This window comes from Nicotiana tomentosiformis, chromosome 5, assembly GCF_000390325.3.
Source record: "Nicotiana tomentosiformis chromosome 5, ASM39032v3, whole genome shotgun sequence".
Classification (NCBI taxonomy): Eukaryota; Viridiplantae; Streptophyta; class Magnoliopsida; order Solanales; family Solanaceae; genus Nicotiana; species Nicotiana tomentosiformis.
In genome coordinates, this window is record NC_090816.1 from 127220561 (window position 1) to 127245185 (window position 24625).

At 36.7% G+C, this 24625-nt stretch overlaps 3 protein-coding genes and 2 non-coding genes across 5 annotated transcripts; 1 reads left to right on the plus strand and 4 right to left on the minus strand.

The window, feature by feature from the left end:
- Window positions 1-551: 551 nt before the first annotated feature.
- On the minus strand, window positions 552-624 carry TRNAE-CUC (transfer RNA glutamic acid (anticodon CUC)). The gene has a single exon. It is a non-coding gene; the product is annotated as a tRNA-Glu (tRNA).
- A 1057-nt stretch (window positions 625-1681) lies between these two features.
- Window positions 1682-5187, plus strand: LOC104096232 (pentatricopeptide repeat-containing protein At4g39952, mitochondrial). Its single transcript, XM_009602573.4, has 2 exons — window positions 1682-4320; window positions 4750-5187. The coding sequence occupies exon 1, from the start codon at window positions 1827-1829 to the stop codon at window positions 4134-4136; it is 2310 nt and encodes a 769-aa protein (XP_009600868.1). The 5' UTR covers window positions 1682-1826; the 3' UTR covers window positions 4137-4320; window positions 4750-5187.
- A 1213-nt stretch (window positions 5188-6400) lies between these two features.
- LOC104096231 (protein TIC 20-II, chloroplastic) lies at window positions 6401-7270 on the minus strand. Its single transcript, XM_009602571.4, has one exon. It carries the CDS (start codon window positions 7136-7138, stop codon window positions 6497-6499), a length of 642 nt encoding a protein of 213 aa, XP_009600866.1. The 5' UTR covers window positions 7139-7270; the 3' UTR covers window positions 6401-6496.
- Window positions 7271-8748: 1478 nt separating this feature from the next.
- On the minus strand, window positions 8749-8821 carry TRNAE-CUC (transfer RNA glutamic acid (anticodon CUC)). Its single transcript has one exon. It is a non-coding gene; the product is annotated as a tRNA-Glu (tRNA).
- A 698-nt stretch (window positions 8822-9519) lies between these two features.
- LOC104096234 (membrane-associated protein VIPP1, chloroplastic) lies at window positions 9520-23350 on the minus strand. Its single transcript, XM_070175337.1, has 11 exons — window positions 23027-23350; window positions 20304-20428; window positions 20100-20210; window positions 19919-19983; window positions 19769-19850; window positions 12702-12776; window positions 12318-12388; window positions 12028-12110; window positions 11009-11073; window positions 10669-10743; window positions 9520-9931 (listed from the first exon to the last, which is right to left on the minus strand). Exons 1-11 carry the CDS (start codon window positions 23145-23147, stop codon window positions 9812-9814), a joined length of 993 nt encoding a protein of 330 aa, XP_070031438.1. The 5' UTR covers window positions 23148-23350; the 3' UTR covers window positions 9520-9811.
- Window positions 23351-24625: the final 1275 nt, after the last annotated feature.

A 24625-nucleotide genomic window follows, 5' to 3' on the forward strand; every position in this document is an offset into this window, starting at 1 on the left:
TTTGTTTTTTTTTTCCCCCTAATCCTTGGTCGACAAAGTTCTTCAATACTTGTATTAGTGAGAGGTATAAGGTATCGGGATGAATATTGAGGCGTATGCAAGCAATGACTCAAACATCACCGGCCTCGGCTCTTGAATTCCGAAGACAAGTTAAGCTCTTCCAACAACCAGGTGTTGGTGGAATTTATAGTTCATCATTTCTTTGCTTATCAAAAGTCAAGGATATACAATAACAACAATAAAATCCAGTGGAATCTTACAAGTTGGGTTTGAGAAGTGTAGTCTGTACATAAGTCTTATTCCTATCTTGTGAAGGTAGAAAAGTTATTTTCGATAGACTCTCAGTTCAAAAAATAATGCAAAAGAAAGTAGTAACAATAGAAGTCAAGAATATGACGTCTCATAATGATAAATACTTAATTAATAGTTAAGTGAATGTTTCAATGAACGAAAGCCACCTCTATATAAGATTGAAATGAATGTTAAAAACAATTCATGGTTGTGCACCTTTTTCTTTCTCAGGACAAAAAGTGGACTCGAGGAAAAAGAAATTCCGTTGCCGGGACTTGAACCCGGGTCTCTCGGGTGAGAGCCGAGTATCCTAACCACCTAGACTACAACGGATTGTTGTTTACAAGTCACGCACTTATAATTAAATAACCACGATCTCTAAAAATTAGAACTAGTCCAATTATCATATAAAGATTAGTTCACTGATCAATATTTAATATTTTTTAAATACATTTAACATACTGAATTTAAAAAAAAAAAGAAGGTTTAAGTAATATATTGAATAGAAAAAGGATGTTAAAGCTAAATTTACGATCTTCAAACCATGTGTTTTATTTTCTGTTACAGTTGCGTCGAGGGTCTAGAATTCTTTTGCAAATGAAGCTGGATTTCTCTCAACTCTGGACAATTCAAGCGTGCTATTTTGGGGTTTCACATTGTCTACGCGATTCTTATGGAGATATGATGTATTCCTGGGATATAAAAATTGGAAATAGAGGCGGAGCTAGTTTTTTTATTATGGATTTGGTCGAACTCAGTAATTTTAGTGTAAATTATATATTTGTCTTAGCAAATTCAATGATTATAAACAAATTATTAATGTAAACTCAGTAATTTAACAAGACTAGAATTAGAACTCGTATACTTCGAATTATGATTCCGCCTCTCTTTATTTGGAGAGGACACACTTATGTCATTGTAGAGGCCAGAACTGCGTTGGAAGCTTAAAATATTTTGTGTCCAATAATCATGTTAATTTGTTTTCCTTTTTTGTAAAATGATTCTTTATTTTTCAATTATTTAGTATTATCCTATATAATATATGTCATTTAGGGTATGTTATAAACTCTAAAATGATGAGAAGGTATTTGATTTTATCTAATTCTTATTTTTTGCACACTTGCAAAGAGTGTAAAGAGTGTAGGGCATTTCCTACTCTCATTAGTATTAGTAGGGCAAGGGATCGCCCCCCCCCCCCCCACCCACCCACCCACCCAACCCACTTTTTTTCAAGGCCTCACGAATACTTATAATATTCTTATTTGACTATTAATAATAAACAATGAAGGTAATCTTGGCCCAAGTGATAAAATTACTGTTACTTAACTAAAACATTACCGATTTGAGCCGTAAAAACTGGAACAGAAATGTAGGATAAACCAAAACCTCATTGTCCGACCCTTCACTTCACTGTTAGTAATAAACAGAGACATCAGAAAGATTTCCCCTTAAACAAGGCCCCCACAGGCCACAGCTCCAAAAGTACAAGATCTTTTCCTCTTTTTGCTTCCATTTTCTCATTGTACACTCTCCCCATGTTCACAACTAAACTTCACAAACTCTGCTACTCAACTGAAACATACCTTCACCATATAATCAATACATTCCTCTCCAATAGAACCTCTGAACTTAAAACCCTTCTTAAATCCCACGCTTTCATAATCACAACTGGGCACTCAAACAACGGTTACACAGCAGCAAAGCTTATATCTTTATACGCCTCTAACAAACCCCACCTCATTAATTCAAGAAAAGTGTTTGATTTAATCAGTTTTAAAGACCCTTTTCTTTGGAATTCAATTATCAAAGCTTATTTCTCCAATGGGTATTATTCAGAAGCTCTTGATTTTTACTCCAATATGCGAGGTTTTAATGCTCTGCCTAACCAGTTTACGATTCCCATTGTTGTTTCTGCTTGTGCGGAACTTGGGTTGATTTATTATGGCAAAAATATTCATGGGTTAGTCTCAAAATTGAATCTTTTTCACGGTAATAATGCTGCTGTTGGATCATCTTTGGTTTATATGTACTCGAAATGCGGGTTTATGGAGTATGCTGCTGATGTGTTTGATGAAATTAATGTGAGAGATGTGGTTTCTTGGACTGCAATTGTAAAGGGGTATGTGGAGAATGGGGAGAGTGAGAAGGGGTTGGAGTATCTTTGTTTGATGCATAAGAATGGGGAAGGTGAGGTAAGGCCGAATTTTCGGACGTTAGAGGGTGGATTTCAAGCTTGTGGAAATTTAGGTGCATTGGTAGAGGGGAAATGCTTGCATGGGCTGACAGTTAAGTCTGGTTTTGTTAGTCATCACGTTGTTCAGTGTTCTGTTCTGTCAATGTACTCAAAATGTGGGTCGGTTGAAGAAGCATATTGTTCGTTTTGTGAGGTTCATGAGAAGGACTTGCTTTCCTGGACGTCGATAATTGCTGTTTATGCAAAGTTTGAGTGTATGGTCGAATGCATTGATATGTTCTTGAAAATGCAGGCCAGTGGGATAACCCCAGATGGGATGGTAATTAGTTGTGTGCTTTCTGGTCTAGGTAATTCCATGAAGATTTTTGAAGCTAAGGCTTTCCATGGATTCATCTTGAGAAGAAACTATGTTGACGATCACATGGTCTGTAATGCATTATTGGCCATGTATTGTAAGCTTAGACTCGTGAACTTGGCGGAAAAGTTATTTGATGGAGGAAATGGACAAACTACAGAGGCTTGGAACATAATGGTGATTGGCTATCTCAAAGCTGGGTTAGAAGGCAAGTGCATTAATTTATTCAGAGAAATGCAACACTTGGGAATTGAATGTGATGTCAACAGCTTGATATCTGTAATTTCTTCTTGCTCCGGGTTGGAAGGATTCCATTTAGGTCTTTCCCTGCATTGCCGTGTTGTTAAGAGTCTGATGCTTGAAAATGTTTCTGTTGCCAATTCTCTAATAAATATGTATGGAAGAAGCAAGAACCTGAGTTTATCGTGGAGACTCTTTTGTATGATGATTAATAAGGATGTTGTCACGTGGAACACAATGATGACTTCCTATATTAGTTGTGGAAAAATTACAGAGGCCTTCGGCCTTTTTGATAAAATGATTGCAGAAAGCTACAAGCCTACTATTGCAACACTGCTGATTCTGCTCTCTGCTTGTTCTCAAGTTTCCTCCCTGGAGAAAGGAGAGAGAGTTTACGAATACATCAAGGAAGTTGGGTTTGAAAAGAATACTTTGCTTGCTACTGCTTTGACTGATATGTACGCGAAATGTGGACAGCTAACAAAGTCCAGAGAAATATTTGATTCAGTGGATAAGAAAGATGTCGTCTCTTGGAACGTACTGATCTCAGGCTATGCTATGTATGGAGAAGCAACATCTGCTATAGAAATTTTCAAACAGATGGAACAGTCGAAAAATAAGCCAAATGAACTGACTTTTCTTGCTGTTCTCTCAGCCTGCGCTCATGCTGGATTGGCTGAAGAAGGAAAGTCCATATTTAGCAGAATGAAAGATTATTCTTTGATGCCTACACTGAAGCACTACGCTTGTATGGCTGATCTTTTAGGTCGTTCTGGTAATTTGGATGATGCTGAAGCTTTGGTTTTGTCCATGCCAATTGCTCCTGATTCAGCTATCTGGGGTTCTTTACTAAGTTCTTGTAAAATTCACAGTCAGGTTGAGAAGGGTATAAGAATTGCAAAACATGCTATTGACTCTGACCCGGAAAATGATGGATACTATGTAGCAATTTCTGACCTATATAGTTCTGTAGGAATGTGGGAAGAGGTTGAAATGGTGAGGAAAATAATGAAGGAACGAAAAGTGAGGAAAGAAGTTGGCTGGAGTACAGTATAAATTTCACAGCTATTTGTTGGGAGTCTTTAGCAACTCAAGTCATGGTAGCATCAATGTATTGAAGATATACTTGCAAGAGTTGTTCGATAAACACCATGTTTTCTGCACTGTATAGTTTGCTTTCACGTGGTGGAAAACAATGGCTAATTGGTGGTAGCGTTGAGATGGTTTTCAGTTGATGTCTGTTGAAGAAAGGATAGAAAACAATCTAAGACTTGATTTCAACAAATGAAGTTAATCGGAGAATTGATCGACTCTTCATCACTGCCGATTGACAAAGGGAAACATAAAAGAGAAAGATATTGGTTTAGGACTCAAAGTACAAAAGCATTCCTTGAGATATCCGAAGTAGTATTTTGTTTCCAAATATAATGGGAGTATGAAATGACAACTCTATCCTTGAAGGAGATAATGTCAGATTACTTAGCTGTATTTTTTATTTCCTTGTATATATTTTTTTTATTCACATTAGGACAAATTGTACATGGACAGGTATGAGAGTAGTGCATAGAATAAATGGAACAAATTAGCTACACTGCACACAATATTTCGATTGAAGACAATACACACCAATTCATATAGGGTTCAAAATTGTGTCTTTTACAATGTCCAGGTAGCGAGCCCCCTATATTTCAGTGGGCTGAGCGAGAAGGATGCATCCATTGATCATGCCTCTTGTTCTTTGGCTGATGATAGTAATCTGATTTTGGGCTTGTAGGATGAACAAGTTGCAGTTTCTTTTATCCTTTGAAGTTCACCCCTTTGACAATGTGTCTATGTACGAGAAAGGAGAAACTTTTATGTTCTCTGTGCTCATTTTGGTACATCGGAGCAGCAACAAATGAAATATGGCTGTAGACTTGATGAATATCTACAGCTACTGCATTCCTGGACCGGCGGCCCTAGATTTGGAACTTGAGTGCATCGCTGAAGTTTCGGAGCTTGGATATAGATTGCAACAACAACCCAGTAAAATCCCACTAATGGGGTATGGGGAGGGTAGTGTGTACGCACACCTTACCCCTACCCCAAAGGAGTAGAGAGGCTGTTTCCGAAAGACCCTCGGACAAAAGGAGACAATATTAGTATCACCACAACAAAGCTTAGGATATAAATTAGGAGGATCCAAAACATTTGGCCATTGAGGCTACCAAGTCAATTCTTTCCATGGATTATGAAAATGTGAATCTCTTTTGAGGGCACAACCTTGAGGTAGCCAAGAAAAGTCTCTAAAGGGCAGCCCGGTGCACTAAACTCTCGTTATGCGCGAGATTTGAGAAAGGGACGGACCACAAGGGTCTATTGTACGCAGTCTAACCTGCATTTCTGCAAGAGCCAAGAAAGGTCTCTAACATGAGAAATTATCTACTAAATTTTATGTGATGGCGTCGCTGGTGTAAGACCCACCATGAATTCCATATGAGGGCGGAGCTTGCATACGATAAGGTGGTGTGAGGAGACAAAGAACACCAAGTTATTTCTCTCCATCAGCCAAGCATTGGCAGACAAAGCTAGCTAATAGTTCTGCTGTTGAGAGGTAGCAAATTACTTGATAAAATAGTAGGCGTGCGAAAGTTAGTCTAAACTGCACCATAATTTCTCAGGTGTTAGGATTAGAATGTACTATTAAACAGTAGCCTCACTCAATCATCCTCCAAACAAGTGACTTGCAGTTATGAAAATTGTGTACTTCCCATATTTGTTTTGTCTTGATGGAACAATGATGATGACATATATCTGTTTAACACTTCAAACTTTTAAATTACCAAACATTGCACATACGAGTTTTAAGGCTTTATTTTTACTCTTATAGGCAAGTTCAGTAGTAAGGGGTAAAAACTAAGTCTAAAGTACCAAAAATATAACATTTGTTTAGACCTTAAAAGTATAAATTTGAATAGAAGAAAATGATCCTAAAAGATCTCATTTATTCTTTTTACTTATTGGACAACAAAACAAAATCTCCCGACCTTCTTCAGAACTTAAGTATTGACAAATGACACAAGGTAGCCACTTTTAAGCATACTATTTAAAATATATTAATAGTTTATAATATATTTAAAAATTAGTCAATTCCCTCCTACTTCAAGAGACTTAAACATTGTTAGCTCAAAAATTCAAGGTACTTAGTATTGCAGTTTGGATAAGATACTAATCTTTAAATACATTTGTAAATTGTGATATGGGGCTTAAAAGTGGCTACTAGTGCACTTCTCTCCAACCATTTCATTAACTTGGGTAAACATAAATACAAACACAAAAAATTAACACACTGCCAAAAATTCATTACCAAATATTAAGTATCAAAAGAAATCAAATAAGGAACACATAACAAAATGTTCATTCACAAAGAAAAAGGCTTACATTTGCCTATTAGCAGCTTCAGTAACAAAAGGCAAGTAAGGAGTTTTCCCAAGGATACAACTAACAAGCCCATAAACAAAACATCCCACAACAAACACAAAAAGCCCATTATGCATCATCATTGTAAGTTTCAGCCCAATTCCAGATTGACCCGGAGAGAATATCCGCTGAATCAACATCGGTACCACCAATAAAACGTCAAGTACAACCGCTTGAAGCGCATTGAAACGGGCGTAACGGTTTAGACTCTCGTTCCGTACAATTCCTAAGTAGAGGGCGAAGAAGGTGACAAAGCTAGCGTATGGGATTGAACGGTAGAGTGAGAGAAGTGGAAGAATGGGTTGAAATGGGAGAGTTAGGGAAGGGTATTGAGAGAATAAGAAACGGCCGTATTGAAGGCCGTTGAAAAAGGGAAGAAAGTAAGCTACGGCGGAGATTAAGCGGTCTGTGGCGGGGATTGGGTTGTAGGTGGCGGAGATGGAATTGGGCTTGGTTTGTGTTTGGGCTTTTTGGGCTTGGAGGAGTTTTGGGATGGTGGGTTTGAGGGGGTGGGGTAAGAGGAGGTGGTGGGGTGTGAGAGGGGTTTTGGGTTTTAGGGTTTTGGGGAGAGTGAAACGGAGGAGAGGGATGGAGGCCATTTTTGGAAAATGAGAGTTTTTGGGAGCTCCCGTTGGGTATTTAGACGGATTTTTCTTCTGGAAAGTACAACATGGACAGCACAAGGTACTATAGAATGCAGTATGCCAATATTTGGATTCTAATCGTAGAAGATTCCAAATTTAGCCTAAACAAAGACACATAGATAGGTACTCAAAACTGGCACTAAATTCAGTTCATGAGATACAGTTTTCTTAATAATTTGTCCATTTGTTCATTAGTATTGTTAAGATATTTAACTGAAATTTGATGAACCCTTTAAGCCCCGTTTGGCCATAGATTTTGGCAAGTTTTTTTCAAATTTTTTTTGGTACATTTTTTTAAAATATTGCTAATTGTAAGTAGAGCATTTTCTTAGTACTGGTTAGGGATGTACAAACCGAACCAAATCGAAAAGTCAAACCAAAACGATTAAAAAACCCGACTTGGTATGGTTTGATTTGGTTTGGTATTGAGTAAAAAAACCCGAACCAACCCGACATATAAATATATAATTTTTATATATACTTTTAAGATTTTATATAGAATTTTCTTTACAAAATGTCTAGAAATATTTGGGATTCTCTTGCGAGATATAAATTTTAATAGAATATGAAGTGCTCCATATTTATTGACCTTAAATAATGGGTTGTATGATCACTTTCTTAAGTGTTACTAAAATGCGTCTATCTCTTTGTTCTTCCATATTCATATCAGATCTATTACATTCTTATATCTTTTTCGAATGTGAAGTGATTATTAATATTTATGTATCATATTAATAGTTATATTTTTAGATGTAATTTTCATATATACTTTAAAGATTTTATATAGATTTTTCTTTAAAAAATATCTAGAAATATTTGGGATTCTCTTGCGGAATATAAATTTGAATAGAATATGAAGTGCTCCATATTTATTGACCTTAAATAATGGGTTGTATGATCACTTTCTTATCAAGTGTTACTGAAATGCGTCTTTCTCTTTGTTCTTCCATATTCATATCATATGTTAAGATCTATTAGATTCTTATATCTTTTTCGAATGTGAAGTGATTATTAATATTTATGTATCGTATTTATTTTTATGACAAACATATTATCGATTAAAATATTCTTATGGGAGAATTCTATTAGTAACACATAATAGTTATTTTTTATGTTTAATTACTAAATTCGGTTAACCTGAAAATGTACATCAACGAAAAATTATTGTCAGACGACTAAAAAAATAACTGTTATGTGTTACTAATAGAATTCTCCCATAAGAATATTTTAATCGATAATATGTTTGTCAATTTTTTATATTTTTACTAAATATATATTTACTTATCAAATATTTAACAAAGTAAGATTGAAATAATATTTAAGCAATAAAAAAATCGAAAACCCGACAAAACCGAACCAACCCGGTCCATGTACACCCCTAGTACTGGTAATCAATTAATGATTAAAAAAAAACTTTCTATTTTCAATTAATTCAACTATGATTATATATGGCTTGACAAAACATATCCGAATTCGCCAACCTGTCAATATCTAGATTGCATACATGAGGGAAGGTGTATAAAAAACAAAAACATAAAAATAATTCAAAAAGTAAAAACTGTTAATTCCGTTGCCGGGACTTAAACCCGGGTCTCTCGGGTGAGAGCCGAGTATCCTAACCACCTAGACTACAACGGATTTCTGATGTTCTCTGTCCAGGAAACTTTATTATCTGTCCACTTTTGTTCTTTCTCAACCACTCCTAAAAATGACAAAGACTAAATGAGAGAAGATTTATCATCTTATTTGTTGACGTGTATTTTCAAAGAAAAGATAGAAATTCCTCTATAAGTTCAATTATTATTTGAATAATAGTTTACAAGTTGACAATCTCTAATATTATCATAATACAGTCGGACCCTCTATGACAGAATCACTGTATAGCAGTCATTCATCATAAAATTTAAGTTTTTCTTGGAACCGATTTTTATGTTATGTTATAATATATGTTTTCTATAATAGCATTTCACTGTAGCAGTTAAAAAATATTGGAACAAATGAAGTTATTATAAAAAAATTGACTATAGTGGTAAACGACTATCAAAGTTGTTATACTTCGTACAGTAAGAAGAATAACTGGTCGCCATTCAATATTCAACTCTAGTTTGTTCAAGAAAAAAATGGAATTATATATGAAAACTCTCTCAATTTAATGCTGTATAACAGAGCAGCACCATTTTAGTTTTTTCAAAGATCTATTTGAACTCAGTTCGTTGTGTTTGATAGTCTTTGCAACAACAAAAAAAAACGGGGGGGGGGGGGGGGGGGGGGGGGGGGGAATCAAAACTTCAAAAAAGTTTACAGCATTCTGGCAAAGAATCTCAGATAACATCCTATGCAAAACCAGAATTATATAATTTCCAAACAATGTAACTTAGACAACTATACTCCTGAAACATTTGGGTGACAATATACAAAATTGAAGTCTAGCTTACACTATATTGCCATAATGTAGGTCAATAATATGAAAGAAGACGTATCGACATATCTCAATATCCATTTTTCACTTCCTATATTCGTTGCCTTTATCGATAAGGCAACTTTTCTGGAAACCAAAACCACATTCTTCGAGTGAAAAAAGGGTTAGAAAGACGATATGTGAACATGGAGGAAGATCGAATATGATCTCTAGAAATCATTTGCCCGCCTTCTTAATTCATTCAATTCTTTCTCAATCTCTGAATCTTGAAATTGCAATGTTGAGCTTGAACTGGCAACTGTCGTTCTACCTGGTGGAAGCTCCCCTTTCTGCTAAGACAATAAAAGGAAAACTTAATACTGGAGATTTTGAAGGAAATAGCACATCAACAAGCAAGCAGATCCTGTTTTATACACAATTTTTGTATACCTTGCCCATCAAATAACAAGAAAGCAGATTATACATTGTGATGCAAGGTACAACCCCACAAATGCTCTCAAAATCTTTTTTGCTGGAGCAAATTATCTAATGTACATCATTTTACTGAGTTTTGGATTTTGTTGGTTCCTTGGATTTTATATAGGAACCATTTTGTTTATCTACTCTGTCCACTGAAATGCCTATTAAAAAGCAGCTATACTACCTGATGGAAAACAAGGCTCAAACAATCCTTCTTTTAACTCTGGTCCACATTCATGAGAATCTTCTTTTATTCTTGAACCCAACCTCCTATGCTTGGTATGGTTTAGCACAGGGGCGGAGCCAGAGTGCCGACTGCGGGTTCGGCTGAACCCAGTAACTTTGGTTCAAATTTTGTATTAGTCTTAAAACATTCATTGGAGATGTACAATTTATTAATATAGAACCTATTAACTTAAAAGGACTAAAATCCCGAACCTACAAGCTTGAAATCCTAGCTCCGCCTCCGGTTTAGCATACTTAACCAAGCATACCGCAATCTATATGGAAGATGTTAGCCTGTCCTCCAGGTGCCCATACTTCACAAATTCGTGCTTTTGACTAAGAAAGAAGACACGTCCAAAATATTCATTTCCATAGAAAGTACCTTTGAGCTGCCAGTCAATTCTCTTTTTAAGCTGGCAAGATCATCATCAACGGAAGAGGTCTCCAGCATTGCAAACTGTCAGTAGCAGAAAGATCGTTAGGATAATAAATTATATAATCCTCCAAAGGAGCGCTAACTTCTCCAACAAAGGCTTTGCATAATGAAAACTACAGCTTTGTGTTTGCAGCACAAGCATGTTACTCTTTTTTGGCATTTCGTGGTCACAAGAAATTAGTACCAAAAAAGAAGCATATTTTTCACCAAACAGCTGTGTTACACGAGAGGTGAAAACGCAAACTAAGGCTATTAACATTAGGATCACTTTTAAATATTACAATACCTTTCCTTCAAGCTCATCGCTGGTTAATTGGTTAAGAGCATCAGCTTGAGACTCCATCGTCAAAACTATAGAATATAAAGAAAAAGTTAGCCAATCATTTAATCACTCCATATATATCTTATAACATGACGAACAGAGGTGATTCCAGTTTCATCTAAATTATATCCAGGATAAACGATTCTTATTCCCCAATACGCAGTAGCAGATGATTTCAACATGGCACAATCACAGTTAAGTGCAAATATCACCCTGTTACCCAGCCAAACTTATACAACCACAATAAGTTGAGATCGTCCCATTCTAATTTGTATGCTTTCAGTACATGAAACTGAAAATGGTCAAATGAATATGACGAGCTATATAAATTGGCTAAGACAACCTCGTATGAATCTCTTTTAAAGACATCATAACATATAATATACATCTTGTCTGTCAAACATTAGATGCCAAGGAGAGAATGTATAAAGACACAAATCATTTGAATCAGTGACTCGACAGTTTTACTGAAGGTCATATTTTTCTGATCAAAAGTAAAATTTAGACGAAAGTGCTCCAGAACAGTTCAAACAACCATAACAAAGTTATTCCTTTAAAAAAAAAGGCTGCAGATTGCTGATTCTCCGCGGTTAACCTACCAATGTTAGCAACACATAGTTTAGAGGCTTTAAGGTACCCAAGATTCCAGTTGGTAGTATATACTAAAAAAGATCATGATTTGCAAAAGCCTGTATTCAGTGAATAACTTCTCAGACAAAACATATACTTAGAGACCCTTCATTTTGATTGACATACTAATAAAGTACTCGAGACGCTAAGGAGAAGAGTAAAGGTCATCTTTAAGAGGCTTATATGATCAACGCTCAGTCTCGTTGTTTTGTATTAGGGCAGGCAGAAAGTCAACCTCTAGAGCTATTATTATAGGACAAGAAATATATAAAGTAAAACCAAAGGAAGCTTCTGAAATTGGAAACAAAAGAAGAAAGGAGGGAAAGATAGGGCGGGAAAAGTGTAGTCAGAACCTTTTTCTTCCATTCTTTCAAAGGCTGAAAGGGCACTGCTTGTATTTACATTTCCCAGCATCTCGCTTACTTTGGTTGCGGTCCTAAATGACAAACCTCATAGTCATTTTCTTCAAAAGAAATAAATTATGGCAGTGTGACATTTTTATGAGCCATCCATATTTCTTATAAAATAATAATTTTATTGATAAGTTGGGAAAATACCCCATATACAAGAGGTATACCCAAAATGTGAGCATGGATGCTATAATTCAAGATAAACATGAAATAATGAAAAGGCAAGAACTGACTTTGCTGACTGAGCACGTGCTTTCAGAGTATCCTTTTTCGATTTTGCTTCCTGTATCTTGCTCTCCAAAAGCTGTCAGATGAGAGAGTACAACAGTCAAAGACAAAGCTCCAGTTCATTTTAACATATAGAGTTAGATCACCGATCAAAGAAAAACATAGAGTTGGACCAGATTAGTAAAATTTGTTGCTATATGAAACCTATAAACTATTTCCCAAACAATAAGGAGATTAACAACCAAACTTTTTTATTAACTGAAAAACATTTAAATATACACACAAAAGATGAGCAATTGACGCATCAATATCTAGCTTAGCATTTTGATGAAAAAGCAAAACTTTAGAATAACAAGCTCTCCAGATAAAAGAAAAGTTTAGGAACATACCCGTGTATTGCTGACCAGATTTTCAACCACACCCTTCTGCTGATCAAGTTGAGCCTTCAAGGCACTTGCATTATCCTGCACAATTTAAACTTGAGTTGATACAAACTCGAGACTTGATAGCTATGATGTTCATGTCACTTCATTATCCTCTCAAACAGACACCCCGTAAGCCAATCAAGAAAATGATGGCACGTGACATTCTTGGCACAAAGCTCTGCAAGTTCACTAGCCACCCCCCCCCCCCCCCGCCTCTATTTCCATTATTCAAATCTTCCTTTCTTTTTTCTTTTATTCTTGGAAACAGGAAACTTAATGCTAAAATATACTAGTTGTTTATTCGGTCATCCGCTTTGACATCTCAAGCTCAAAAGAGTATCTAATAAGATATAGAAAAGGAAATGACCACATAAGACTCCTGAATGTTTGGAGTTTAAACCAGCTTCCATGTTACATAACTAGATAAGAAAGTCATGGATGCCAATCATAATTAAATTATATAGTTGCTTACTTATAAAAAAGATCAAAATTGAGTTGTATCAATCTCCGCCCAAATTCCACTAGAAGTTAACCTATACATTAGACATAAAATCTATGATATCTCGTGTTTGTGTTGGTATTGCAATTATACAATGGAAAACCATGAAACGAACCAACATTACATCAATCAATAATCCTTGATTTCTGCTAACAGTGAAATCATAATCTCATTGTTGTTGAAACCATAACTCCGAGGATCAGGGGCGAAGCTATGTTGGCCCAAGGGTGGTCAACTGACCACCCTTCGCCGAAAAATTATACTACGTCTAAGGTAAATTATTACTTGTTATTGATTAAAAATATACTTTGAACACCCTTGCATAGCCCACTGGCAAAGGGTGTTCAAAATTTGAACACCCTTATTGAATTTCCTGGCTTCGTCACTGTCGAGGGTGAAAATATTCAAATAATAATGTCAAAGAGTAAACACACAAATGTGGTTATAGTTTTGAGGTTACTATTAAAGATATAATTTCATTGTTGCTGCACTTTTTTTTTTCCTGTCATAAATATGCTGACGGATCTTCCGTTATATGTGATGTTTAAAAGGGAAAAAACGGACACGCAGGATATTTCAGCACTAGAGTGGTCCGCCAAATCTAGCAAATAGATGTGCTATTACATCACAGAGACCAACCCTTTTGAGCAATTGTAGTCCCACGTGAGGCTAGTTAGCTTGAGTTGTCTATCCTAATTCTTGCCGCTTGATCCTATGGTAGAAAAACTTGCAACTTCTTGATGCACTTCTATTATATTTTCTAATTCCTTCAGTTTCAGTAAGAATTGTCTTTTGAAAATTTTAGGTAGGAATAAAATCATGATACACAGGCAGATTCAAGTAGTATTAACGTTATTTCTGCTTCTTTTTTTTTGATAATGGTAACAAATTTTATAAAAGAGTAAAATATTTACAAGAGATTGTGTGAGCCACATTCAGACCCCAAAAGATCAGAGACTGCGTAGCCTATTCTGTTCGATTACATTTCTTCTAGCAAATCTAGTAAAGAGTGTACATCCTCCCTATAGCTCTCTTTGCACCAAAAATGAAATAACAAAAAACAATTAAGCTTAATTTTCTGGTAAGAGCTAGGCCTATCTTCAAAAATCCGGGCATTCCTTTCCTTCCATATGACCCACCAGATGCAAACAGGAACTACTTTCCACCATTTCTTCTGTTTAAAATTTGCACCACCATTGTTCCAGCTACTTAGAAGAGATGTAGTGTTATTGGGCATTGTCCATGAGATTCCAGGCAAATTACAATAGAAATGCCAAAGTTGAATAGTGACTGGACAGTGTATAAAGAGATGGGATGCTGACTCCCCATCTTTGCCACAAAGACTACACTTAGCTTGTAGTTGGATTCCTCTCCTAATAAGATTATCCTGGGTTAGAACAGTTTCCCTTGCTACTAACCATGTGAAACATAAGACTTTTGTGGGCGCCCTGACCCTCCAAATTTGTTTCCATGGCCATCCTTGAGTAGGATTAGTAGTGTTAAAGAAATGATAAGCAGATTTCACTGAAAATGCTCCTGATTTGTGACCCTTCCACATTCAAACATCTTCCTCTTCTGTGAGACCTTGGAAGGCTTCTAAGGTTTCTCAGAATTCTGCTACACTTTGCAACTCCCAGTCATTTAAGTTTCTTCTGAAAACAATATTCCACCCATGTGTGAATTTTGCTTCTGCTACTGAAATTCTTGGGTTCGCAGCAATGTTATATAAGTCTGGAAACTGATCATTCAGAGGAGTGTGCCCAAACCATGTGTCACACCAGAAGAGAACTCTTCTTCCATTTCCAACCTTGATACTAGAATGATCAGCAATGAACCTCCATTGTCCCCTAATTGTTTTCCATACACAGACTCCATATGGGGATGATACTGGTTTGGTGCACCAAGGTTCTCCATGGCCATACTTCTCTTGTATCACCCTTCTCCGTTTCCTCCAAATTATACCTCCATAACCATTTTGCAAGGAGACTGTTGTTCCGAGCCTTTAAGTTTATAATACCTAAACCACCTGCCTGCTTAGAACACAAAAGAGTATCCCATTTGATTAAGTAGATAGCCTTTTTCTCACTATTTCCTTGCCAGATAAAATTTCTTCTTAGGGAATCAATCTTTTTCCTCACCTTACTTGGTATTGGGAATAAGGACATCACATAAGAAGGCAGTGCATCTAAGACACTATTCACAAGAGTCACCCTGCCTCCAAGTGACAAGTATTGACTATTCCATCTTGAAAGTCTTTTTTCACTCCTTTCAATCACCCCTTGCCAGATTTCTTGCGACTTGTTTTTGGAGCCCAAAGGAAGGCCTAGATATTTAGTAGGTAGGTTCTCTATTCCACATTTCAAAATATTAGCCAAAATTTGTATGTTTGGAACTTCATTTACCTGATATAGCTTACTCTTTCCCCAGTTAACATGTAAGCCTGCAACAACTTCAAAGGTTGTTAATATCAGTCTGAGATGAAGCATCTCTTCTGGTTGAGTTCCCATGAAAATGATAGAGTCGTCTGCATACAGGAGATGTGAAATCTCTAGGCTGCAATTTCGTCTGTTTGACACCTTGAAACCCTTGATCCAGCCATTTGACTTTGCAGTGTTGATCATCTGATTCAACCCTTCCATTGCCATCAGAAACAAAAAAGGGGATAAAGGATCCCCTTGCCTTAGCCCTCTTTCTGAAGAGAAGAAACCTTGTGGTGAGCCATTAATCAAGATAGAGAATTTTACAGTGCTAAGACAGAAACGGATCCAGTTAATCCACTTAGTTCCAAAGCCCATATCAGACATTAATCTCAGGAGGAACTTCCAGTTGACATGGTCGTAGGCTTTCTCTATATCCAGCTTGCATAGAACACCTGGAATTTTGCTTTTGAGTCTAGAGTCAACCACCTCATTAGCAATAAGAGAAGCATCCATGATTTGTCTACCTTTTATGAAAGCCATTTGATGACCTCCAATGAGTTTGTTAATTACAGTCTTTAGCCTCTCAGTTAAGACTTTGGCTATAATCTTGTAAACACTTCCAATCAAGCTAATTGGCCTAAAATCTTTAAGTTCTCTAGCCTTATTCTTCTTTGGGATAATAGCCACATAGGATGCATTTAAGCTCTTTTCAAAGTATTCATTAGAGTGAAAATTCTTCAGGGTCAACATGACATCTTCCTTGACTGTTGGCCAGCATTTCTGGAAAAAACCCATGGTGAAGCCATCAGGTCCGGGTGCTTTGTTTGAAACACAGGACTTGAGGCATTCCACGACTTCCTGTTCTTCAAACTCTCTTTGCAACCATAAACGTTCCTCTTCTGTTAGTAAGGTCCCTCTATCAAGATTATAGTTTGGCCTCCATATTTCAGGTTCAGCGTACAACTTCTGATAGAAGTCTATGATTTCCTTCTTGATTTCTACAGAGTTTGTGGTCGTTTGCCCTTGTACCTCCAGCTTATCAATGTGATTATATCTCCTATGTGCATTAGCCATTTTGTGGAAGAACTTCGTATTCTTGTCCCCTTGTTTCAGCCATAAGGATCTGGACCTTTGCCTCCATGTTGTCTCTTCATGCTTAGCTAACTCCTGAATTTCTAGCATGAGGCCAGCCTTTTCCAGTAATTCTCCTTCAGTGAGCTTTCTGTTTTCTTGAATCTGATCAACTACTGAGATGTTACTGAGAATTGTCTTCTTCCTTTTCTCTAGACTGCCATGCTCCTCCTTATTCCACTCTTTTAGCTTCGTTTTGAGGAGTTTTAATTTGGTGGCTAGCACAAAATTTGGCCTACCTACAATCACAAAGGAATTCCACCAAGTTTGCACTTTTGACGGAAACTCTTCAACATCTAACCACCAATTTTCAAATTTAAAATACGATTTGTTGAGTTCCCATTCCCCACATTTCAAAGAGATTGGTGTATCATCAGATATTACCTTTGGGAGAAGGCTCTGTCTGATAAAACTAAATTCCCCATCCCACTCCATAGAGAAAAGAAATTTGTCTATCCTAGAAGCACATTCAGAGTTGTCGCCTTGGTTCCAGGTGAACTGGCCCCCAGAAGTGGAGGATCAATCAATTCCAGTTCTTTCACGGTTTCTGAAAAATCTGCCATTGCTCTACTGTATGAGTTTCTATTTTTCCTTTCATTTGCAAATCTAGTGGTATTGAAGTCACCACATACCACCCAATTTCTATTACATAATCCTTTCATAGCACCCACCTCTAACCAAAGATCTTTTCAGTCAAAGCCCATAAGAAATTATCTAACACTGAGCTAAAGTTACAAGTGATAGAATATCTTCCCTTTTCAACTAGTTCCCCCTTCCATTCTCTCTTATCCCACATAATTAAGATGCCTCCCCTTGTCCCTTCAGCTTCTAGCTTTATATGATCAATCCACCTACTGCTACCCAGTTGTTTTGCAATACCATCATAGTCCCCCTCAATCTTCGTTTCTTGCAGACAGTAAATGTTTGCCCTCCACTCTTTGAAAGCTGACTTTATCAGCTTCCTTTTCTCCCAACCCCCCCACCCCCCACAATTAAGACCCCTTACATTCCAGGAAATTATGTGTATCTTCATCAACTTTTAATGAGTAGTTGCCTCCCTCTGTTCCTTGGGATTCCATCTTTGTACTTTACTCCAACCTTCAGATTCTTCCTCTCATAAACTCCTTTTAATTTTGGTGAAACAACTGTGTTTTTATTTTTTGATCGCATCATTGCTTTCATTTCCTTTTTCCTACTGTCTATCTTCAAAAATAGAGCCATAACTTCCCATTCGCATCCTTCAAAGCTAACACCGTATGTTTTGCTCATCTTTCCAATGTTTCTTTTGATCCATGCAAGAACATCTAGATCACAGGCCTGTGGGTGCACCTCAATTGGTTCTGCTATATCGATCTGTTGGTTTTGGACCAATTGCATGTCTGATTCATCAGTAACGCCTTCGCCTTCAGAGAGACAGTCTACAAAGACTGTATGGGCGTCTTCATCCCCTGGGTCACCTTGTATGTAATTTACAAGAGGAAGATGAGAGTCTAGGTTCTTCCCAACTGATCCGTCATGTTCCTCTCCCACTGTGGATGGTGTTGTGTTGAGGGTCTGGTTTGCAGATTGTTTGAGAGAGAGAAGAGTTTGTTCCTGAGTCGAGATGCGATCCTCCATTTTCTGTTGTTCTTCACGGATTGCTTCTGCCACCAGAGCTTTTATTTGTGCAAGAAAACTTTCGAGATTTCCTCCCGCAGCATTTAAGTTTAAAGGATCAGGGTTGTCTTGATTTGTGATAATTGGATTGTTGTTAAAATAGCCCTTTTCTTCTTCCTTGATTTGATTCTCCTTAGGCCCATCTTCAGCTAGCCCAACAAAATCCTTTACTCCCCCATGCCTCTCACGTGATTCACATACAGGATTGGGCCCATTTTCCACAATCTGACAAAGCTCCATCCCTTTTCCTTTTGTTCGTCCCGACCCAACATGTTTAAAAGCACCCTTAACACCATTGATTACCCCTAGAGAAACACTATCCGAACCACTACCCTTTATAACTGCTGGATTATAAGATTCGGCAGCCTCGATTGTTCCCCCACCGACTTTTGTCCCATCACTGTCCTTCTCCTCTACCCTCCTAATCTCCCCTACACCGTATAGACTAACCACCTCCTCCGAATGCCGGAATAACACCGGAGTTTCACTCCATACCGGGATTGTAAAATCAAGCCTTCGTATTCAATCTCAACCTTAGCAGGAATTAATTCCGGTGGTCCTTTAACCTTTAGCCGTGCCCATCTCAAGTGGTTTCTGAGATCAGTCTCCTCTTCTGTTTCCAGCCACCCCCCACATTTATCGCTGATTATTGTCATCACCTTCTTATTCCATAATTGTAGAGGAAGGCCCAAGACTCTAATCCAAGTCCAGTCAAATTTTTTTGCCGTTGGAAAGCACCCCTGCCGTTGGGCTCCACCACTCCAGCCTGAGTTTACTGTTCTGTCTTTGCCAATGACCCACCAGAACGTGTTCCGCCAATTTCCTTGAGGGGAATTCAAAGAGGAATTGAACTCCATTCATGTCATATACGTTGAAACCATGAGCAACCTTCCAGGTTTGAGCGGCCCATCTACGAACATCATTTCTTGTCGGAGGCTCAGCCTGACCAGCAAAACCACCCACCAAGCATCATTTCTTAACGTTATTTCTGCTTAATTAGGAAATGTTCGAGTGGAAAGTTCTTAGATGAGATCTAAGGGATAAAAAGAAAGTCCTTCACACTCAGACTTTCATCAGTAATTATATAAGTCGCACAAGAATCTAACTCATCAAACCAAATCCCTCGGTCTACTCTTGCTCGATTCTTATATGAGATTGAGGGCAACTAGATATAAAAGTAGCAACAAAACTAAAAATTAAAGGAAAGGCCACAACACAAATTCCAATAACCTGAGATAAGATAACTTCCAACTCCATTAGAAATCCATATCAAACATTACATAATAAATGAACTTTTCCAATTTTCCAACAGAAAATGGCCTTACAGCATAAGCTTTTCTTCTTTTAAGAGCTTCACGAGCAAGGTCTTCATCCCCTTTTCCAAGAGCAAGTTGGGCTCTACGATACCTATGATTGAAGCAAAATTAAACCTTAGCTATTACAAACAGAACCTGTTAAGGTTCTCTAGCTCTTACCAATCTTCAGAAGCTTGTTGTGCAGCTTTATACTTGTTTTCCAACTGCTTTTGTGAAGCCAGTACCTTCAGAAAAAAGAAAAACATCAAGTTTTTTCACTTCCTTAACTATGGAATCTCAATCGCAATACGCAACAGAGTTAAAAAAAAAAGACATAAAAAGGCACTCACTAAGAGCATACCTGTGCTGTAGCTTGTCGCATCTTTATCAAATCGTTATTCATTTCGAGCACAGTTTGTTCCAAGATCTTCTCCGGATCTTCAAAGGTGCTTATAAGTGCATTTGCATATGACTATACAACACAAAAGAAAAATAGTCTGAGTTGAGAACAAGTATAAGAGAGGAGATGTGACTAATGAATGACAAACATCATGGACCAAATAACCTTGACAACTCTAGCAAACCGATCAAATAGATTCATACGAGCTCCAAGGGCACCACCACCATGACTGTTACATCTGGATCTATTAGAATGAGTAAGCTGTAGCCCTGCAAGTTTTACAGCTCCAACTGCAAGTGAATAGAGTGTGTCAGCAAAACTAATGCTTGGGAAGGATAGGAGGGAGGGAGTGGGGGGGGGGGGGGAGGAGAGAAAAAATGCGACACGAAGGGGCATGTCAAGCAGAGTAACGAAAGAAGATAAAACTGAGGAGATACCAACTAGTATATTAAAAACACCTTCAGACCTAGTCTGACATAAGCAACAGCATATTATGCTTTTCTAACCAAAAAAGGGATACCTTGATCTATGACTTGAACATGTTGAAAATGAAAACTTGGACTTTGTTATATACCTAAGTAGTGTACGATAAAAAACTTATACATCTAATCCTTCCAATTTATGTATATTGGTAATATATATAATTTTAAATGTCCACCCTCTATATTCACAAAGCTTTGATAGTACTTGCTATGCCAACTTGCTGTTTTATTTATAAAGGGCACATAGCTTTGACATGGTTCAAATTGAGCCAACCCTTACATAGAATAAGTATAATATTTTTCATCAATCAGCTAAAAAGCTGGACAAAGCTTAAACGGCACAAGCAAGTAGGCGTCTGAAGTAAGACAAAATTTGAAGAAGGAAATTGACCAACACATTAATTACTCTTCAGCAATGATGAGATCATGTTAAAACAATCGCACATCAACTACAAATCAATTTTCTACTATTTTACACAAGAAACAGGGAGCTACATGTACATACGAATAATAGCCCAAGTTTCTTACACAGAAGCTCAGCCTCAGATTATGATAGCATAAGCAAAAACACGCATAGAAGGGACTATAGCACTAGCCGTTCTGGCATCCTCAAAGAATGCCAAAAGCGCAAAAACAATTAGGCAACTTATGAGATAGCACGTTGAAGGTGACAATGCTGACATCCGCAAGGAGTGACACAAGTATAAAGTCATCTATACTATATTAAGTGGTTGGGGAGTTCTCTCCAAACTACTAAGTCAAGGGTTCAAGGTTGGTAAACAATCTCAAAAAAAGTCATCTATAGGACTTGATGAGAATGCTTGACAATGATCTATACTATATTAAATTTACGAAGCCCTTTAGCAAAATGACGTTCGTCTTTTTTACTCTTTAAAGATAGCTTTCACCTCAAACCTGTATACTTGATAATTTAACCATGCCCTACGTAGACCTCCAAATGCACCCGCCTTTAAGTCTGACGCGATTACGACTGAAAGTGCTAAAAAGGACAAGGTAGACCTAAAATCTCGAGAGAGAAATTTTGTCTCAAAAGACTTTTACTCCCAACTGAATAAATGCAAATGTATCTAAGAACAACACTACGGAAGCAAAAACAATCCATATATGCAATATCAACTAGCTAGGTTTAAATGTTAGTTGTTGTTGTTACACTTACACTCTAGGTCTATTTGGTCAGGATAGAGACTTTTATGTCCGTATAGGAATTGGTTACCTCTAGTTATAAAGAATCATTGACTTAGAAAGGCAAAATATTTGGTGTTGCAATGAACTGGACCAGAGCAAAGTGGAATGGAATATAAAGGAATATCTTGTTAAACATCGCTTGAGGCACGCTTAAGCCTGAAGCTCAAGTTGTGCACTTCACCTCACTTATATGGGTATATCAAAGGAACATAAGAGTTGGCAAGCTTAGCAGCAACCCAGAAGACATTTGGCTATGAGAAATTCATGGAATCGGTGTACACGGGGTTTTGAAGTGGAACATCATTTTCTTCCTTTTTTTATTACCTTTCAGCAAGTTCAACATATTTACATCACAAATCCGTTCTATACTATCTATTTGCGATGAATTAATTAACCTGAGTTTCCTTTCTACATACAAATCCAAACACCAGTACAATAACTTTAAAAAGCACCTAAAGGGCCTATGTCTATATCTACAGTTCTACATCTTCCTACTCCAAGATGAAAAATGCATCCACTCACATTCAAATACAAACTGTAACATTGATAAATTCCAGTGCACTATCCATTTTGGTGATGCATGAATACTCAACCGCAAAGCATTGTAAAGCAGGAAGAAGTATTTCATCAACCAGTTTCTAACAGTCTACAACTTATAAGAGAATTGGTTCACAAATTCTAATCAAATCAGACATAGTCACATAGAAGAAGTAAAGATACAAAATAAAACAAAAGGCTGCATCTTTACGTTACGTGAATTTATAAATGCCACAGTTTAACATTACTTACAAACTAAAAATTGGTAAAACTACAGTAACCAAAAGTATAAAAACTGAAAAGGGTCTGTACAATATTGAGAGAAGAACCAAGAATGCAACACCCACTAAACAATTGAACAGAAAGTTCTGATTTTTTTCAAGATATAATCCCACACTTTTATAATTTAAGCATCAATATAGCAAATTAAAGAAACCCCACTGAGCAATTGAACATAAAGTTTTGATTTTTATCAAGATTTAATCCCACACTTATGTAGTTTGAGAATCAATAGAGAAAAATAAGGAAACCCCACTGAGCAATTGAGCATAAAATTATGATTTTTGTCAAAATATGTTCCCACACTTAGATAATTTAAGCAACAATAGAGCAAATTAAAGAAAACCCAGTATAGCAAATTTCACAGATAGCAAGAAAGTTTACCTCCTTGACCAAAGAAAGAAGCTCTGAAAGGCAGTGATTTTACAACAATAATCCTATTATAAGAGGAAATAGAGGGTGCTGAAGCCATGCTTATCCCTGTTATAGGTGTTCTTACTGCCATTTCTTTTTAGAGCCAAAAGGGTACTACCTGCAACTCTTTTGTATGTACAAAAGCAAAAGAAAATCAATTACTTAGAGAGTGTATTTTCTCTATATATTTTTCTGAGAATTTGCACAGTTCTCTTAATTCTCTCTATTTTCCTGTTTGTGGCTGCTGATGAAAGGTGCGCAAACGCCCAGACTTCTCCTAAGTGTTTCTCCTGCGTTTGGATATTTTTCCTTTTCTATTTTTATTTTTTTTCCTTCTTTTTTAGTCTTTTTTATTTATTTTAACATAAACACAAAAACGACGTCGGAGTCGTATGTGAGACAGGTCGAGTTCTTCGCATGCACTAATCACTCATAGATCATAGTTAGTCACAACTCAAAATAATATGAGCTTTTCAATTTGCATCAAATATTAGTAACTTCAATCCGAGCTACGACTATTTATGGATTTTATGACGCATTGACGGTTCGAGTTTTAAAAATAGAGTTTTTTTTTTATATAAAAAGTACTCCCTCAGTTTCAATTTATGTGAACATATTTCCTTATTAGTACGTGTCAAAAAGAATTATTCCTTTCCATATTTAGAAATAATTTAACTCTATGCAATGATTTATAACCACATAAAATATATGTGCCACATTTTTGTGATGACCCAAAATGTCATCTTTAAATTTAATAAGTAATCTTGTGTTCTAAGACCTCGAAAAGCACCATTTTTCATTTCTCGACTTGCGTGCGCAGTCCGAAAAGTTTCCATGCGAAAAATGGATTAAAATATGAAATAGAGCTTTAAAACTCAAGTGAGTCGACTTTGGTCAATATTTTTAGTAAACGGACCCGGATTAGTGTTATGACAATTTCGGTAGCTCCGTATCGTGATTTGGGACTTGGGCGTATGCCCGTAATTTAATTTGGAGGTCCCTAACTCAAGTTATGACCATTTAACGGAACTAGCAATTTAAAGGCTAAAGATTCCAAGTTTGACCACGGGGTTGAACGGGTGTATGGTTATGACCAAGTTATGACCATTTAACGTAATTTTGTATGGTTTAACTCGTAGTGGAACGGGTGTTCGGATTTCGTGAGTTTTACGGAATTTGAGACGTGGGTCCCACTGTCGAATATTTTAATGAATTTCAGATTTTTATCCGAAAAATTTATAAATTCATATGGAATTAATTCCTATGATTAGTATTGAATATATCGAATTGTTTGTGAATAGATTTGAAACTTTCAGAGTCAAATTTAAAAGGAAAAGTTGTGGTTGAATAATTGATTGGAATTTGCAAAGCGAGGTAAGTGTCGTGGTTAACCTTGACTTGAGGGAATAAAACCCTTAAATTATTTGTTATGTGAATTGCATGTGAACGACGTATAGGCGAGGTGACGAGTGTCTATACGTCGTCAAATTAATTGTTTGCCTGCTTACTTGAAAAATCATAAATTGTTTTATATCATAAATTAATTATTATAATAATTATTTCTTTCTT